Genomic DNA, 18,999 nt, shown 5'->3' with positions numbered 1-18,999 from the left:
AGTCTGTGTTTGTATTGAGAGAGAAAGAGAAAGATAAAAGATTGAAGAAATTATATGTTTCTACTTCAAAAATGGGCTAGATAATAGTATTTTTAACCAAGGAAGTAATGTGTTTGGGCATGGAAAAATTTAAGTGTACATGAATGACAAGGAAATGAGAAAAACTAAAGGGTCAACCATACGAAAGATTTATGAGAAATGTATAAAGATATATTAGGTAATATAATACAAATGTAAATTAAATTTTTCTTTAGAGGTATCTACTGTGGGTAGAGAAAGATGGCAATAGAAACCATTAATTATTAAACAAAACTCTAGAGTCAATGTAGGCTACTTGGTACTCCTAAGCAGAGATTTCTGTGGATAACTATATTGATAAGGAAATTGATACTATAACAATGAATAAAGTAGAAAATAAGATTTATGAGTTAATAAATTGTCCTTGCTGTTTTATCTGCTAAATTACTAGGAGAGTCAGTGAAAAGTGATCAGTTATTTTTGGAATATCATCTTTAAGTGTGTTATTGTGGGGGAAAGTGTGTTGATTCTTTTGGAAGTAGGGAGTATGTAATAGTTTATCTATTGAAAATATAAAAAAAGAAAACACAAAATGTAAAATTTTCCTTGAGAGTAGTGACAGGTGCCTGAGGGTAAGTCTCAGAATCTATAAGTATAAATACGAAGGAGAGATACCCAGATTATTCATGACAACTTCTGTAAACATATTACGTTAAGTGACTTTGTGCATGCCATTTCCTGATATTGTTTCATATTAACTATTATCTTATTTTTTTTGTACATAAGTAAGTCAATAACTAACAAAAAGCCCTCAACCCAGCCACATTGCTAAAAGTCTGTTGACTGTTTTAATGTGGGGACCACTGCCTCTCTGCATAATTTAGACAAGGATGAGGGTGCTCCAGAGAGGCAAAGTTTATCCGGGAATTGATGAATGGTGCTGTGGTAAGTCTTGGCGTATAAAAAACGTAGAAAAGCAATCACGGACTTTATAGAAAGAAAGCTTCGTATCCCAGCGATTATAAAAGGGGGAATCATTTATTTCAGGGAGACACAGTTCTCCTTCAAGGAATGACTCTTCCACACCCCGTGTTGAGAAGAGCTGCAGCAGAAGTGTTACATGGTTTTTCAAGCTTAGCTACACAAGTACATGCAAAGAAGAAAAAGGAGGAGACCATTGTTTCATCAGAAAAACAAGCACTTTTTTCCCTGGCATCATGTCTTTGGATATGTATCGCCTTGGAGAAATGTATAAAACCATTTAATATGTGGAACAGTCTTAGAAAACTAGAGATTTTTGTACAAAGAAATCAATCCACTGAAAGAATGCCCACACAAGGTTGTTAGGGCTTAGGGTAGCCACACAGAGGAACTTTCAAAAGAACCCCAGGCCTTTGTTACTGACCTGCATTAACATAGTCGGCTTACACCTTCTCCAGGCCTGAGTCACACTGGGTATTACAAATGAAACCAGAACCGTGATGAAAATACTGATACAAAACAGTCTCAAGGTGATCATTCCAAAAATACCCTTCCTTTCAAAATTAAACAGGTTAGTCCAGGGTTTCTTTTTGAATGTTTCAGTTTAAAAAAGGTTTATCAAGAAAATACTAGTGTTTAAAACATCTATTAAAATGTCTATTAAATGACAGGATTTTTTAAATAGATTATTTCTTAGAAAGAATAATTCAAAAACTATCTTCCAAGAAAACATAACTATAAACTTCAAAATGCAACTTAAAAAAACATTACTTGTTTCCTTGCATATTCTTCCACATCCTGGAGGGAAAAAAAAATCCAAACTTGTTTTGTTTTCATGCTTGGGTATTTACAGTTTTAAAATATTCTAAGAATAGAAACCAATTTTCAGTACAAATCAACTTGAATTCTAAAACTACTCACTTTTTCCTATCATTTCACAATTATTGTCCAGCACACAATGCCTATCCACATGACTTTTATGATTTCTAGTAGATCCTGGAAGTGTTAGGGAGCTAGCTCCAGTGTCAGTTTAACAGAATTATAAACACACACGAAACAAACACCGAAGAAAGTTTTAGTGATGTACATCTTTATCAGGAAAATAAAAGCAGATCGGCATAGTCTAACTGCAGTAGTTAAAGCTGGGATGGGCATCTCAAGGTGCTCTGCCAAATAATAGAGTTCAAATACTTTTTTTTTTATATTAGGCAATGCATATTAGGTGTGGCTTTACTTTTAGCAGCTTAGTCAGATGGCAAGCTAACGGCTGCAGTGTCATATTCCCTGTGTTCATCTCATTCCTGCATGCTGATGGAGTCTGTCTGCTAAAGAATGCATGAGAAATAGGACATGCAGGGTTTTGATAGTTACAATACACCCACAATCCTGAATGTGAATAATTATTAACCCTGATCTTTCTCTAAGGCAACTGCTATTTGTTACTCTTCTATTACTAAATTAGCACGATGTTCCTAGTTAGCTCTTTTGATTTATCTCCTATGCACTTAAGTATACAAAATATCAGGCCTTGCATGTCAAAGACTACTAATTGCCACCAAAGAAGATTGAAGTGTTTTGGTTAGAGACTGATTCTGCAGATCAAATTGCCAATATTCACACATTTAACTTTAGGTTGCAAGTCTAGTAGAGTGCATAACCAGAATTTTGAATTTTGTATTTAGATTACAAAAAAAATCCAAAACAATAAAACAAAACAAATAAAAACTTGTCTTTCTGTTTCTTAATTAAAACATCATCAGTTAATGATTATAAAGTAAACCTAGATGTATATAAAAATAAATAAATATTTTGAGAATACAAAGAAAGTAAAATAAAAGAATATATCATTTTTAGAATACTAAATCTTTGATATTTAAAGAAAAAAATGTTCTCATTTATCCATGACAATACCCACTAAGTGTGCCATTTGGCAAAGTTCAGTTGATTCTGTTGCTTCATTCTCTGATCCTTTTTATATCCCTAGAAATAAAATTTAAAAAAACACCAAAATCTTGTAAAGAGCAGAGCTGTGGTTCTCTATCCTTTGTTAATTAATTTAACTAAACATTTTAAAAAAACAAATATGGTCCTTCCCTCCCCATAGCTCCAAAAGCTTGAATGTATGTAATAGAGAGACGAAGGCATCTCATGTTACATGCACACAAGCTTCATTCCACTAACAAACACGCCTTCTAGTATAAGCTTGAAAGTCTATTCTGCTCTTTCCAGCAACTATTTAATCTAAAACTGTACAGTTCCTTCCTATACTCATTCCTCTAACCTACTTTATAGTAACACCATAAACAGAGAGCTATCTGACATTACCTTCTGAAATCTCAATGCATAATAGCAAGTGATACAGGAAAAATATAAATAACTTATAGACTACATAAGTCAGCAAGATGATTCCACTCATTATACAAGTATATTTCTGTAGGGAGCAAAGACTTCTGCACAGTTCAACCTAGTCAGTCAATATACTCAAATCCTCATCCTTAGAAATAAAGTAAAAATGCCCACCAGACCTTGCTTACAGCTAAAAACAAAACTAGCAAAATGGACATGACCACTCTTGCATGGCACATGGAACAGTAGCCATTTCTATTGTTCATAGGGCAAGGGTCTAACTACCCATCCTGTTGGCCCAGAGTCTGCAACTCTGCAGTATGTAAATTGTGATGGAGAAAAACATTCTTTCTGCTGTATGTGTGTAAGGAGATAGGTCCTCTGGGTGGCTGTCCAAACCTGCCTGTGAAGGTTGAGTGTTGTCGGGACAGAGCTCCAGGGTCCTTTGGTTTTTCTGAGAACATGGAGAGCCCTTCTGTCTTCGTTGCTGGCTTCAGTAAACTTGGTCCCACAGCAGTCCTCGAGTTCTGGGGCACTTCTGAGGTGATGGCTTCATAAGTACCCCTTGACTGTTTCATAACACCTCCGAGTTCCTTGTCCTTCAGGAAATTGCTTATACATAGACCAGGGAGTTGGCAGATGTTCTTGTAGGGACTGGTAGTCTGGTCAGCTGTGGAGTATCTAAAACGGTCCTCTGTGGGAGTATGTATTGCTTTTCTGTCCCTTGTGCTGAGACTTTGGCTCATGGTTCGACTCCGGTATGTAGACTGGGAAAGAAACAGAAAAGAAAAATCTTACAAAATCCTGTGTAGAAGGTGGCCTGTAAACATTTGCATACAGACCTGAAGCTTTCAATGACACACTAGAATGCTCCATGAAATTAAATTCTGAATTATTATAAAACTTCAACAATATTAAATGTTCAGTTTACTCAACAAAGGCATTTTGAAAACAGTTTAGTTGGTGTAAATTTGAATTCTATACTTTTATCTGAAGATACAGACTTTTTTACTTTTTGTATTGGATAAGTACAAAATATCACAACTTACTTATGGACATACTCATTTAACCATGTACCCAGAGAGTTAATGTAATTCTCAGATTCATGATTTCTTGCACATAAATAGTAACCTAGACCTTTATTTACTTGAAAGGATAAAAGTCATTGCAAGCCTGAAAGGATAGTGGAAGAACAGAGGAAATTTTAGAACATGGTTTGTCTAGATTTTTACATGCAACTTAAATTTCAAGAGCAGGCCAAATTACATACCATCTTCCTACTCTCAAGAATCGTAGAGATCTGCATTGAATCAAAATGCCCTTCATTTAGTCTTGCTTTGGAGGTGGCAAAGACTACAAGCTGTCAATCACACTCCTCTAAAGCCCACAGTGCTATGATTTAGAAAACATGTTGAGGTACAAACAGAAACTATATGTGCTATTGTTTGCTCAGATAAAACAAAAAGTATGTGTCATCTCTGCGAAGAATAACAGAAAATCCACGAGAAACAGATGGAAAGAATAAAGCAGATCTATGGGGACTGTGGTGTGATGGCACATGTGCAGATGGAACCAGCACAATTTCCGGGAACTTGAAATGTAAATGATGTACAGTAGGGTTAAGTACTCATTGAAAATCAAATCTGCAAATCTTATATATACCCATATCCCAAATTACTTATCCAGCTGTCATCACTTTGTTGCATAAGAGCTTCCACTGCTTCCACATTAAGTCATGCCAAAGCAAAGTGTGACTGTCATCTTCAAAACCCATTCTTCCCCTTCAATAACAGCATTGTCTGTCTTAACGCCTGAAAACTGTCTTGTGCCCTCCTTCCGCAGACTCATGTTTGCTATCTACTGACAAATCACACCATCTAGTTAAACACTTCCTAAAACCGCCATGGCACATATCCACTTGCCTGGCAATGCTAGGCATCTGACTGACATTTATAAATAAACTTATTTAATATTTAGTGTTACTCAGTGTATATCACATACCAAGAACTCTGATAATGTCCTCACATCTGCTGTCACTATATTGTCATTTCAGTTGAGACTCCAAGGTCATTATCACAGAAATGAGTCCCTATGCATTCTCCTGTGTTTCAAGTGCGCCTGACTATGTGCTTTTTTCTTCCATTTCAGGTTGAAGAACTAAATGCAAAGACCTGACATTTTTATTTTGTACCATGGTCTTACTTACTGACCCCTTTAGTCTCTTTCAAGCAACGAAGTAGATATGAAACAATATGCTATTATGATCCACCTTAAGACTAATAAAAATATCTCATTTCTTTGGAGGAACTAAAGGCAGTAATATTTATGTTAATTATTTAGGAATGTCCTAGTCTCTTTTCTCTTTCTTTTTTTCATAGCTCTTCCCCAGTACTTATGGCCTTGGACTTCCTTATAAATTTGAGCCATTTCTTCTCTCCATCTTTGTGTTCCGACGTTTACTAACACATTAACTCTGTCGTCAGAGGAGTGTCAGTCAACCCTGTCTTTGATTCCTGTAGCCAAATGAAGTCACGTGCTAGGCATGTGGGTTCTGCTCCTTAGTACTGTGAGAAAAGTTCTGTTTCCAGTGGAAGGAGACCCTTGAAAAGTAAGAGTGATAATGCCACTAATCCATCTTTTCTTACTTACTAGCATTATTTTAAAGGCAAATCATAATTGTGTACATGTGTGGGGTATAATAGAAGGTTTGATATGTGTGTAAAATTTTGAGAATTTAAATTAATATGAGTGACACAACCATTATCTCTTATATCTGTAGTGTGAGAGGGTCTGCTTTTCATCCTGGCCATCCAACTAGCTTACACTCAAAATAATTACACAGAAACTGTCTGCCACACTTCCCTTCTTCCCAGCATTCTGTTCTGTCTACTCCGTCCACCTAAGGGCTGCTCTATCACAGGCTAAGAAGGTCTCTTTGTTCAACCAATGAAAGCAACACACAAACACTTAAACCTCCTACACCATATATCAGTGGTGATTTGTTGCTTTTTTAATTTCTGTTTCCACATGAGTTTTCTGTGAAAGTAAAAAAAAGATAGATGGAGGCCTGACTGTTATTGCTTTAATAGCACAGTTAGGTAAATTAATATTATTTTCTTGATGTCATCATTTTAGTCCTACTTGGATACTTTATGACATCAAATATACAGTTTTAGTAAAAATACAAGGTTCAACAACTGAATCCCACAGACTCCTTAATGTTCATCCTCTAATATGTTGTTTAGTACCAACATCTACAGTGGCTCTATCACAAAAAAATAAACAAAATAAAATATCTCTATTAATTTTTATATAAAATACATAGCTAAGTCATTTATTTCCATTTTCTTAGAATGTGTTGCTCTTGGCACCTCAGAGTTTTGAAAAGTTCTGTTATGTTCAACACCATAGCAGAGTTTACAGTGGACATAACAACAAAGGAGTGAATAATATTGTAGTCAAAGACTTGAAGCAACCATTTACTAATGCAATATGCTTTATTGAGCACTTCTAATGCAGGAGATGCATAAGGTGGTGCTGTGGAATAATCATTCTGTACACTGTGAAGATAAGTTGCTGTCATTGTTTCATTGTTAATAAAATGCTGATTGGCTGATGGCTAGGCAGGATTTTGGGGGCAGAGGAAATGATGGGGAGAAGAAGTATGGAGTCTCTACCAAATGGACATGAGATGCATAGTGATTAGGATGGGAAGTGCATACATGAATTCGGAGAGTCATGGCAGCACGTGGATTAATGGAAATGGGCTAATGTAAGTTATAAGAGCTTCTGAAGACAAGACTAAGCTATCACTAGGACATTTATAATTAATACTCTCTCTGTGTGGTTATTTGGGAACTAGCTAGGGGGACAGAAAACTCTGCCTACAAATGGTCTTCTTGTATATGTTTATTACCTACATCCATATAAGACTTGATAAATCCAAAAAAAAAAAAAAAAAAAAAAAAAAAAAAATTGTTCTAAACACAGAGAATCAGAGCCAAATGCAGCTTCCTAGTCTGGTGCCTCTCATGCCAGAAGTATTGCAGGGCCGCATCTTGTGAAAGCCGCCTGTGGGATGGAGTCAGCTGCCAAGTGCAATCTGCTAGCTCCACTCACTAAGCTGAGCAGTGGTGGTGGTGGCTGACATAGCATGTTAAGATCCATCGCATACAACCAAAGAACAATACAGATGCACAGTAAAGACAGACAGATCCAAATAAAAAAAAATGAAACAAAACAAACAAATGAAAATAACCGTCTAAGCAGGTTATAGTGTGTTTAAAAATATACATAGAGTTGGGGGAGAGAAGAGAAAAAATAAATACCATCATAGTTTTAAAAACAGTTTAAAAATAACAACGTCCTTAAAAAAGGAGTAAAGTAAAATAAAAACAAAAAGGATATAATAAGAAAAATGTAAATATGAGAAATATAGAGTCTGTATCTTTATTGATATTGTATTGTCTTTAGATTTTCTAATTTCTAATGAAGGAACAACATCTGCTAAGACACATTGGATTATTAAAACTGATATATTAAACTAACTCATATTTTAAACATGTCTTGACCGCAAAATGGAAGTCAAAAAGTAAGTTTCTTTGTGGGAAAGGTTATATGTTGATTTCTACAGGTAATGAAAGGCTATGGATTCCTGTCAAGTTAATCTGGGTCATGTTTGATTGGAAAGATACCTTAAAAATCCTGTATACAGACATAAAGAAATAAACATAGAAAAACTACAAATCATTTAACATGAATTTTACTTGTTCAAATATAAAACAAAAAATTATTTTTTGCCTGACTTGCATACAACACACAGTCTATGCTTGTGTTAATATAGACATGTATGCCACCTTTAAAAGTTTCTCTATTTTTAGAACAAAGAGACTAAATACCAATAAAAACAGATATCCCAGGTGATACAGCATCTCAAAATGATTCTGTTATTGTCTCCTCAGAATTCTGCATCCAAAACAGCTTCAAGGTTACTGGCTAAGATGGTCCAGCCTCCCAAACTGTTTCACCCAAGACCTAACAATTATCCTGATTTTGTCAAGATTTCCCCAAGGATACCAATGCCCACAGACAGTAGAATGCACTCTAGGGAATGACACCCACATTACCAAGAGATTGGGGTATGTGTAGGTTTTGGGTAATTTAATGGATTATGGATGCTTATCATTGTTTATGGGGGTATGTTACAAGTTGTTTTTGGTCATAGAAAAAAAACTAAACATACTTAAATTCAAAGATTGCTTTCTAAAGGAAAAAGAGGAGATATGTAGAAAAGTAGATTATTGGACCTACCTACATTTAATAAATATATTAATCTCTAAATATTTTACATTTGTATGTATTTTATAAATTAATACAAATTTTAGGTCACTTTTGTTAGTAGATGTATGCCCCTACTCTTGTTTGGGTATTATGTATATGCAGCTCAATTAAAATGTAATGTATAATTTAGAAATGTAGATTAATACTCATCTATAATAGTCGAACTTATAGTCATTTTAGGTATGTTTTCAATGTTGTACACAGGTATATTTAGATAAAAAGATGGTTTTCAAATACCTCAAGGACCTTCAGAATATGGTATTTAATATGCTTAATAGCCGAAAGATTTTCATGTAAATGAGACATGCCTGCTCCTGACAGCACCAATTTGCTTCAAAAGAGGATGATAGGTGTCAAAGAAACTCCATATGGAGTTTATTTTCTTTATGGTCACAGCTAGCTATTTGGAAAAAAAAAAAAAACTACCATTGTCTCATTGTCTTAGATTCTGACAGAATACTGTTCAAACTGGATCATCAGAATGCAAACAAAGGTGTCTATCAAACTTTGCCAAGACAGGGTAGAGGAGTACTTCAAAATTCCCTGCTTCTTAAAATATCGGTCAGATTACTAGGTCTATAGGTTGTAGATGGATACCCTGATGTTACAGATAAACTTTGTGTGACTGTTTAGGCAGCCAGCTGTTTCTGTCGTTTCTATTAATTTTGGAGTTGCTTGATAAGCACTTCCTATTTACCCAGGTTATTATATCCTCTTCAGTTCCTTGCTTGAGATGATATAGTTACAGTTGCAGTTCTTCCAAATCATGGTAGAAAGTAAATTAGTTACAAAACTTTGAACTCTTTGGGAAAGGGAACCTAAAAGAGAAATTTCTCTAAATTTTATTTAGACAAAAGGGGTAAATGTTTCAGAAGAATTGTCCATCCATGCATCCTACTGTGTCTATAAAATAACCTTGAATTTAGGATGTAGTCAGCTATTGGACGACTGGAATTAACCATAAAGTTCTCAAAGGACTTTGCAGGTAGTTTAGAGAAGACAAGAATAGACATAGGGGGAATATAAGGGGTATTGTCCATGCTGGACATTCCTGAAGAACTTGGAGAGAGGGTTAACTCATTGTTCCATGTTTCCTGGATTCTACATAACTTTATTTCAATTTCTGACTTTCGAGGTTTTATTATACTAGACTAAACTAGGTAATCATTTCATCTGTCAGGTATGGTAATAGTTCTATATTTACAAAAGATTGGGTCCCAATCCTGCCTTTGGGGAGCTTATTTAATATTAAACTCAACTGGAATAAGAAACATTCTGAATGGACACAAAGTATTTCATATATTTTTAAATATTCTTATTTATAAAAAGATTTGTATTCCACCAACACCTCCATCAAAGATTATTTTGAACATCCAAGAAATGTGAAAGTAAAAATGACTAGTATTGTACCTTGAAAATAGTCATATAAGATTTATTCTTGATGACAATAGTTATAATAATCAAAAAAGGAGAAAAATATAAAGCAAGTAATAGACCATAAAATTATTTTGGTAAGTGTTCATTCCATCTTTTAGTAGCTAACGACTCTAAAGAATCTATCTCAAAACAAAAGTAATTTTCTCTCTAATATTAGTAATTTCATATTTATTACTGTACATTGGTTCTCAAGACACAAACTCTATCAAAGATACTTATAAAAGTTTATTAGGGAATATTTTCTAGCCAACAGTTATAGAGGAATGGAACATGTGAGGCGGACAGAGGAAGAGAGTAAACCATGCCAATGGATCAGTTGGGCAAGTGTGTAGTTGAGATGCTTCTTCATGCTCTGTTAAACACATGGTAGTCTGTTTACAAGACTCATATAAGACATTATTAGATGATACTAGACTTTGGGTATAATTTTTTATTCATTAGAAAAAAATGCTTCAAGAGAGAGCTACTTAAGAACCATCAGTCACCAATATCTCCAGAAACTACATTAAGGAAGGAATAACGTGTGTGTGTGTGTGTGTGTGTGAGAGAGAAAGGGAGACAGAGAGAGAGAGACAGAGAGAGAGAGACAGAGAGAGAGAGACAGACAGAGAGAGACAGAGACAGAGAGACAGAGACAGAGAGACAGAGACAGAGAGACAGAGACAGAGAGAGACAGAGAAAGAGTAAGAAAGAGAGAAGAACAAGGGAAGAGAAAGTGTGTTCTATTGTGTGATTGTGTAAGTGAGTAAATGTGTGTGTATGTATGAGTTTCCATCAGAGGTAGGATGAATTATAAAGAAAAACACTGCATTTACTACATTGACGATCCAATCACATGATACATATTTTCAATTAATTGTAGGATTATGGGGATTAACAGCAGAAAATATATCTTCAGTTAAAATAACTATTCTTAAAAATGTCATTAGCATTCTGCATGTGTTTTTTTGAATTAAATTTTACAGTGCATTAAATAAGAAAACTAAGATGAAAAACATATATTTTACCTGTTTTATTTAAAAATAATATATATGTTTATCCCAGAGGAAAATAAGTGCCTTGCTATACAACTGATGGTAATTTCTGAGAAACTTTTAGAATCACAATCTTAAAATGGATTTTCTTTTTGATTTATTAAAATTCATTTTCTTTTAAAATTGAACTTTCCCTCATTCATCTCTTGCCACATCCTCCCTACCTTTCTACACACCCTACTTTCATACATTCTTTCTTTCTCTTTAGAAAACAAACAGTCCATTAAAAATACAATCAACTTGGATTAAACAAAAAAATCTAGCAATATTTTCCTCCATATCAATTTTTTTCTCCAAATCACAGAATTATTTCAGCTTTTTTTACATAGGTAAAACAGTTAGTGTATTATGTATTCAGTGTTGAGAGTAAAGTATCAAATGATGGAAAAATATCTGATGATGTGGTCACATGTACACATTATAAGAAGATCAGGTATTTCTTTCTCCCTTATGTTAATGCCCTTTTTTCATTTTATCACTGGGACATATAGGATCTTCTATATGACTGTAACTTAAAACAATTCTTTTCATATCACTAAGAAAAGAAAAATAAACAAATTAAATATATGGTGCTAATTTAAAACAAATGTCTGCTAGACATTTACTACCCAGTTAGACTCAGTGCATTGACTAGACAAGGGTGTTTGCAACTAACACCGGCAACTGCCAAAAGATCTTCCTTGGAAGAAACGGACAACAATATTACTTTATGAGTATCATCATGGACACTTAGGGAACAATTTGATGAGCACAACCTTTCTGTGCTAAAACTAAATTTAATTTTTAAAGTAAGACTACTCATTTAAAATAATATTGATAAGATTGATCTGGATTTTAAATATTTTCATGTTCCATACTGGATATTTATAAATTATTGTCCTAAATTGTTCTTATCACTTGATCCCAACATAAATTAGATTATCATGCAGATTTCTTACTTCATTTACAAATATATTTTTCCCAAATATGGGTAAATTTCTACCCAAAGTATATTCTAGAGATCTTTCCAATACTTGAATACCAATACATTAAGTGACAGGTTTATATTGAGTTCCCTATATATTTTCAGCATGGCCATTACCTTAACAGTCATTGTCCCTTTGTCTGTGAAAGCAAAGTCCGGTTCTCCCACTTCTAGAAAGGTCTCTTTTATGTCTAGTGAGTTCAGACCATTGACTTAATGGGATGCAACTGGCACTGTGACAAAATATTTTGGCAGGATCCTGTGCATTAGAACCTAAAAGAGTACACTTGTGCTGATTGTAGAGACTGGCCTCTATAGCTTTCCAATTGAATGTGATGAATGCCAGAGGTATTATAATAGGACACAAATATTTGTCTTGTTAAATTATATCACATCAATTTCCAAGCTACTTTTAATGAAGATAATAATTGAATTAGTCATGAGTCAATCAGTAGGTTAGCATTTAAATAACTAAAATAATTTCAAAGAAAAGAAATTAGCTTAGCATGAATTACTGAAAAATGTTATGTCTTCATAAAATTCGAAGCAGGTCTTGACTCTTGAATGAAACAAAAGAAAATTATAGAGCACCACCACTACCACACACACACACACACACACACACACAAAAGAATAAATGAATGAATGAATGAATAATTGTTTAAAAAATGGGAATGCCTAATGCATATCATTTGTACCTGACTTTTTTTAACATTCATAGCAATGAAAGAAGTAAAATTAAACTGATAACACTTTAATTTGTTTTTTAAACATATTTAAAGCTTTTTTAGTTTTATGTAATCTCTTAAGGGCTTTACAGTAATCGTTTTAAAAAATATCACTCTTAAGATATTTGATGTACTAATGATATTGAAAACATTTACATAAACAGAAATGTTACTTGGAAATAGCAATTAAAACTGCGTACAATATGGTACATTACACCTACAGAATTCCTCCTCAGACTAAGGAATCAACTGGGTCCCAGTGAGTATAATTTAGGAAGCTTTTGACTCCTTTTGCTAATAAAGACTGGAAACACAGAACTTTTCTCTACACACTGAGAATAAAGGAAACATGGTAAGTTATGCAATACTTAAAAAGAAAAGGCTCCTTCAATTTTTTTAACTAATCAATGAATTTTTAAAGACAACCTTTTCTCATTTTACAGACCAATCCCTGCTCCCACTTTCTCCCCTCCTCCAACTTCCTCTACCTTCTCTCCTACACCCATTCACTTCTCAGAGAAGTTAAAGGTTCCCATAGGGAGTAAACAAAAGTCTAGCACATGGCTTTGAGGCAGTACCAAAGTCCTCCCCACCATATTTAGGCTGAACAAGGTATACCTCCAAAGAAAAATGGACTTCAAAAAGCCAATTCAAGCAGTAGGGATAGATCCTGGTTCCACTGCCAGTGTCCCCACAGACTTCCCAATCGTACAGCTGTCACCCACATGCACAGAGCCTAGTTTGGTCTATTGCTGGTTTCCCTGCTGTTAGTCTGGAGTGGTTGAGCTCCCATTAGCTCAGGTAAACTGTTTCATTGGGTACCACATCATACTCATATTATTGATCTTCCCTCTCTTCAATTGGTTTTCACAAGCTCAACCCAGTGCTTTGCTGTGGATCTTTGCTGGATGAATGTTCTATGATGACAACTGAGGTAGTCATTAATCTAAATACAGGGGTAAACCAGTTCAGAAACCCTCTCCACTATTGCTTAGAATCTTAGCTTGTGTCATCCTTATGGATATCTGGAAAAATTTCTTAGTGTCATATTTCTCGCTAGCCCATAATGGCTCCCTCAATAAAGATATGTCTTTCCTTGCTCTCCCTATCTCTCCTTCCCCCTCTCTACCATCCCATTCCTGTAGTGGCATTTCATTTGCATTTTAATAAATAAAGCTTGCCTGAGTATCAGAAAAGTAAAACAGCCACACTGCCTAGCCTTACAGACAAGGCAGCAATGTCACACACCTTTAATCCCAGTAGCCACACTAGTTTGCTATAGAAAGAAGACAGTAACAGTGTATGCCCTTAATCCCAGAACTAGATGGAATTATAAAACAAAAGGAGGCAGTCTGAAGCCTCAATTTCATTCTGAGGTTTCCTGGTGGCAAGATAACCATTTTCGAACTGAGGTAAGAGCCAGTGCCTGGCTGCTTTGCTTTTCTGGTATTCAGCTTGAACCCCAATATCTGTCTCTGAAATTTTATTAATCATGCTCCATATTCTCTCATGTTCTCTCTCCTCCCCTTCTCACCTCCTAGTCCCATTCTGCCTTCCTTTCTCTCCCCCATGATCCTAATTTTCTCAGGAGATCTCTATTTCCCCTTCCCGGGATATCCATGTATGTTTCTCTTAGGGTTCTCCTGTTACCTAGGTTCTCTGGGTTTGTGGACTGTAAGTTGGTTAACTATTACTGTATGTCTAATATCCACTTATGGGTGAGTACATATTGTGTTTTTCTTTATGGGTCTGGGTTACCTTACTCAAGATTTTTTTGTTTGTTTGTTTAGTTGGTTTTATTTTAGTCCCATCCATTTGTAAGCAAATTTGAAAATATTGTTCTTTACCCTGAGTAGTACATCATTGTGTAAATGTACCACATTCTCTCTATTCATTCTTCATTTGAGGGGCATCTGGGTTATTTTCAGGTTCTGGCTATTACAAACAATGCTGCTATGAACATAGTTGAACAAACGTCCTTGTAGTATGATTGTGATGGGGATTGCATTGAATCTGTAAATTGCTGTTGGAGGATTACCATTTTTATTATGTTGATCCTTCCTATCCAAGAATATGGGAAATTTTTCTATTTCTAATATCTTCTTCAATTTCTTTCTTCAAAGAGTTAAAGTACTTGTCATACAGATTTTCCACTACTTTGGTTAATGTTAACCCAAGATATTTTTTTGCTTGTTTGTTTTTTGGAGTTGATTTTCTATATCAGTTGTAGGATTTCCATGGTAGAATTTATGGGGTTATATATATATATGCATATATATACATATATGTATATATATGCATATATGTATATACGATATACTATCATATCATCTACAAATAGCAAAAATTGACTTCTTCCTTTATAATTTCTACCCTTTTTGATCTTCTTTTGTTGTCTTGCTGCTCTAACTAGAGCTTCTAGTACTATGTTGAGATGAGAGAGGGGACACCCTTGTCTTGTTCCTGATTTTATTGTAATCTCTTTGAGTTTCTCTCCATTTAATCTGATGCTGACTACCGGCTTGATGTATATTACTTTTTATTATGTTTATGTATGTTATTTGTATGTCTGATCTCTCCAAGAATTTTAACATTTTGAAGATATCCAAATAGGCACTCCTGAAATATACCTCATTCTTAGTCAGTCCCATTGAAGTATCAGTAACTGCTTGTTAAAAATATGAGATTTCCCCTTTCCTGTAAGCATTGATTGATGGACCCTGGAAGGTCCACATAGCTGAGGAGTCTGTTCTCAGTGATAAAGAAGAGCAATTTTAAGGTTTGGGAAATACTTGATCACAGAGCTATTATACACAGAAGTAGTTATTACTTTGCAAGCAGGAAATCCTGTAATGAGTTTAAGAGATAACGAAAGAAATCTTCAAAGGGGTGGCTGACAGGAAGACCTGTTTCTTTCAGATTGCAAAAATTAACAAGAGGTGTGGAGCCAGAAAGCTGTCTCAGGTAAAATCACTCGATGAGCTTAAAGGTTCCCTTAAAACCTTTAGCGGATACCAAACCACCTTGTGGATATTTAGAACTCATCTAGGGATAGAGGAAAAGACAGAGTAAGCAATGTAAATGTTAACTCCACTAAGCAAAGGCACGTCCCCAAGAAAGCTAACTTCTGACTCTCCCCAAGAAGAATAAAAACATGTGTCAGGTTTCCCATAAATCAGTAGACATAAACACAAATGTTCTATTCCAGATGTTGAATGATGGAGTAAATGAATTTTGGTTAGTTCCGAAATTTGAAATCATAACATGTTTTCTTCAAAATAAATTGTGTATGTGTGTGTTTGGTTGTGTGTTCGCATATTATTTTGTGTGTGAACTAACTGAGGATAATTCTCCATAATTAAAAAGAATGTTAGAAAAACAATTTTGGATAAAACTTGGTTAGAATAGAACCTGGGTATGGTGGACTTTGTGACAAAGAACTTGATCAAGAAGATAGCTAAGGAAATAATCAAGGAGAAATTCCAGAGATATGATTACTAAGTACAAAGGATAGTTTATGGTTTAAGCTGAATTTACAACAAAGGCTGTAATTTCTGTATGGAAACACTCAGTGAAAATTGCAGTGATTCACCTCAGCAATGATGAAAGAACATGTGTGTGTGTGTGCATGTATGAGAGAGAAAGAGAGCATGCACATATGTATCCAATGCTTAGTAGAGAGTAGAAAGTTAAATGTTTCTTTTTCTTTCTTTTCTTTTGTTTTTATTTTTCTGTACAGGGTTTCTCTGTGTAACAGCTTTATTTGTTTTATAACTATCTTTGTAGACCAGGCTGGCCTTGAACTCACAGAGATCTGCCGGCCTCTGCCTTCTGAGTGCTGGGATTAAATGTGTGAACTGGCCTGGAGAGATGGCTCAGCAGTTAAGAGCACTGACTGCTCTTCCTGAGGAGCTGGGTTCAATTCCCAGCACCCACACGGCAGCTCACAACTGTCTGGAAATGCAGTTATATGAGATCTGACACCTTCACACCAATGAACATAAAGTTAAATAAATGTGTGAACCACCACTGTTTGGTGGTGTTTAACACCTGGGGAGTTAAATGTTTCATAATAAAAATAGTCTGTAGAGTTCACAAAAATCATGTGTGTATATTATCTTCCTTAGCCATTACATTGATGTAGGATGAAATCTCAAAGAAATTTATTTTGTCTTTTTCTCTAATTGCTATGGTTACAGTTTTAAGATACTTATTAGCTGTTTATTATTGTGATGATGATGATGATGATGATGATGATGATGATGATGATGATGATGATAACATTTGGTTCAGACTGTGGTATATTTTTAGTCAGGTCATTTGTTCTCTTGACCTTGATTTTCATTATTTATTGATTGGATTTTTTACGTGAGTACTGTATTTAAATAATATCCTCCCCAATCCTCTCAATATTTCTTTTTTCTCCCCACTATTTTTCAAACTCAAAATTTCTTATTCTTTAAATTTAAATTCTTTAAAAAATTGTTTATTCAATACATTTTGATCATATCCTCTCTTCGTCAAATATTCCTAGATCCCCAATGCTACCTTATCAAACCAACTTCATGTTCTAGAAAAAAAGGAAAAGCAAACAAACACTAAAATAAAACAAAATATTTTTTTTAAAAAAAATCTCACAAAAAAAACACAGAGTTGATTATGGATTGTCCAAAATCAAAACCTGGGCATGGTGCCTAGAGTCTGATTTACATACCCAGTGACAGACATTACATTGGAGAAAACTGAATTTCGCCTTGCTACTAGAAATCAATTGCAAATAGATTCTTTGTTAGGTATAGGAACCCAAGTCCACTCTCCCTCTCAGTACTCAACCTTGTTTAGCTTGAACCTTTGGGAATTTAAGCATGCTGCCATAGTCTATGAGTTCATATGTGCATGAATCCCGTTCTGTCAAGAAGTCACTGGCCCTTTGAGGTCCCGTACCGTCCCTGAATTTTGCAGTCTCATCTTTCTTCCACTTCTGCATAGACCACTGAGCCATAAGGGGTAAGGTTTTATGAGGGCATTCCATTTAAGGATAAGTGATCCAAAACCTTTTACTCCACATGTTTTCCTGTCTGTGGGTCTTTGTTAATTCTTACCTACTGTAAGAAGAAGCTTTTTTGATGATGGTTAAACAAGGCACTAATATGTAGAAATATGTCATTTAAGTGTCACTATAATGTTATGTTCCTTTATCAGCATAGTAGTAGTAGGTTTTTCCCATTATCCCATGACATATTTAGACTCAGGATCTTGTCCAGGTGGTTGGTTACTCCCATTAACAATTTTGCCACTATTTTATCACAATATCTTGCAAGTATGTCAATGTTACAGGTAACAGGGTCATGGCTAACATATTATTGACTATCTTTCTCCTCCAGTAGAATGCACATTACTGTTGCATTAAGAGCGGCGGGGCTGCGTCCCAGGCACCCGGCCGCCCGCATGGCTAGCTTATGCCTGAAATAATTACACGGAAACTGTATTCTTTCAAACACTGTTTGGCCCGGCTAGTTCCAGCCTCTTATTGGCTAGCTCTTACATATTGTTCTAACCCATTTCTAATATTCTGTGTAGCCCACGAGCTGGCTTACCAGGGAGGATCTTAACCTGCGTCTGTCTGGAGCGGGAGAATCATGGCGACTCTTGACTAAGCTTCTTTTTCCCAGAATTCTGTTCTGTGTACTCCACCCACCTAAGGGTTGGCCTATCAAGGGGCCTAGGCAGTTTCTTTATTAGTAAGAAATCACTCCCACATCACATTACTTTCTAGCTCCATGAATATTAGTAGCAAAGAAGCATCTAGTTGAGCACAGTCTCCATTTCTCCATGTTCAATAATCCAAGTAATTATTTTCCTCATTAATAGAGCCTTGCCATCAGGTTGTGGAGGATAATCAATATCCTTGGCAATAACTTGTGAAGATTTTGGGTTCATCGAGTACCTTTGGCCAATGGCACCAAGTTTTACTTGGTGACACGTTATATCTTCTTGGGGAATTGTTTCCCCCATTATAAGGTTATTGTATTTAGCTTCCTTAAACATAGTTATGCATTGTAGCAAACTTCTATACTAATAGGTTTAAATAAAAATTTTTCAGCTTACCTTTATTGTTAGTTGTCCTTCATGTATCCCTTCTTTTACCTTG

The 18,999-nt window shown here is 35.1% G+C and overlaps 1 protein-coding gene across 2 annotated transcripts in view; it reads right to left on the bottom strand.

The window, feature by feature from the left end:
- Positions 1 to 2,980: 2,980 nt before the first annotated feature.
- Positions 2,981 to 18,999, bottom strand: part of Ccser1 (coiled-coil serine rich protein 1) — a 1,153,064-nt gene continuing 1,137,045 nt past the window's right edge. The window contains exon 12 of one of the 2 annotated variants that reach the window (XM_050162333.1): positions 2,981 to 4,112. In XM_050162333.1, the coding sequence (XP_050018290.1) occupies positions 3,627 to 4,112 (486 nt within the window). In that variant the 3' untranslated portion in view covers positions 2,981 to 3,626. The remainder of the gene's footprint in view (positions 4,113 to 18,999) is intronic. The other variant, XM_050162332.1, reaches the window with a different exon arrangement.

This window comes from Alexandromys fortis, unplaced genomic scaffold, assembly GCF_014885135.2.
Source record: "Alexandromys fortis isolate MF-2015 unplaced genomic scaffold, M_Fortis_MF-2015_v1.1 scaffold_117, whole genome shotgun sequence".
NCBI lineage: Eukaryota > Metazoa > Chordata > Mammalia > Rodentia > Cricetidae > Alexandromys > Alexandromys fortis.
The sequence above is the reverse complement of the archived record's forward strand: the minus strand, read 5'-3'. Positions and strand labels throughout refer to the sequence as shown.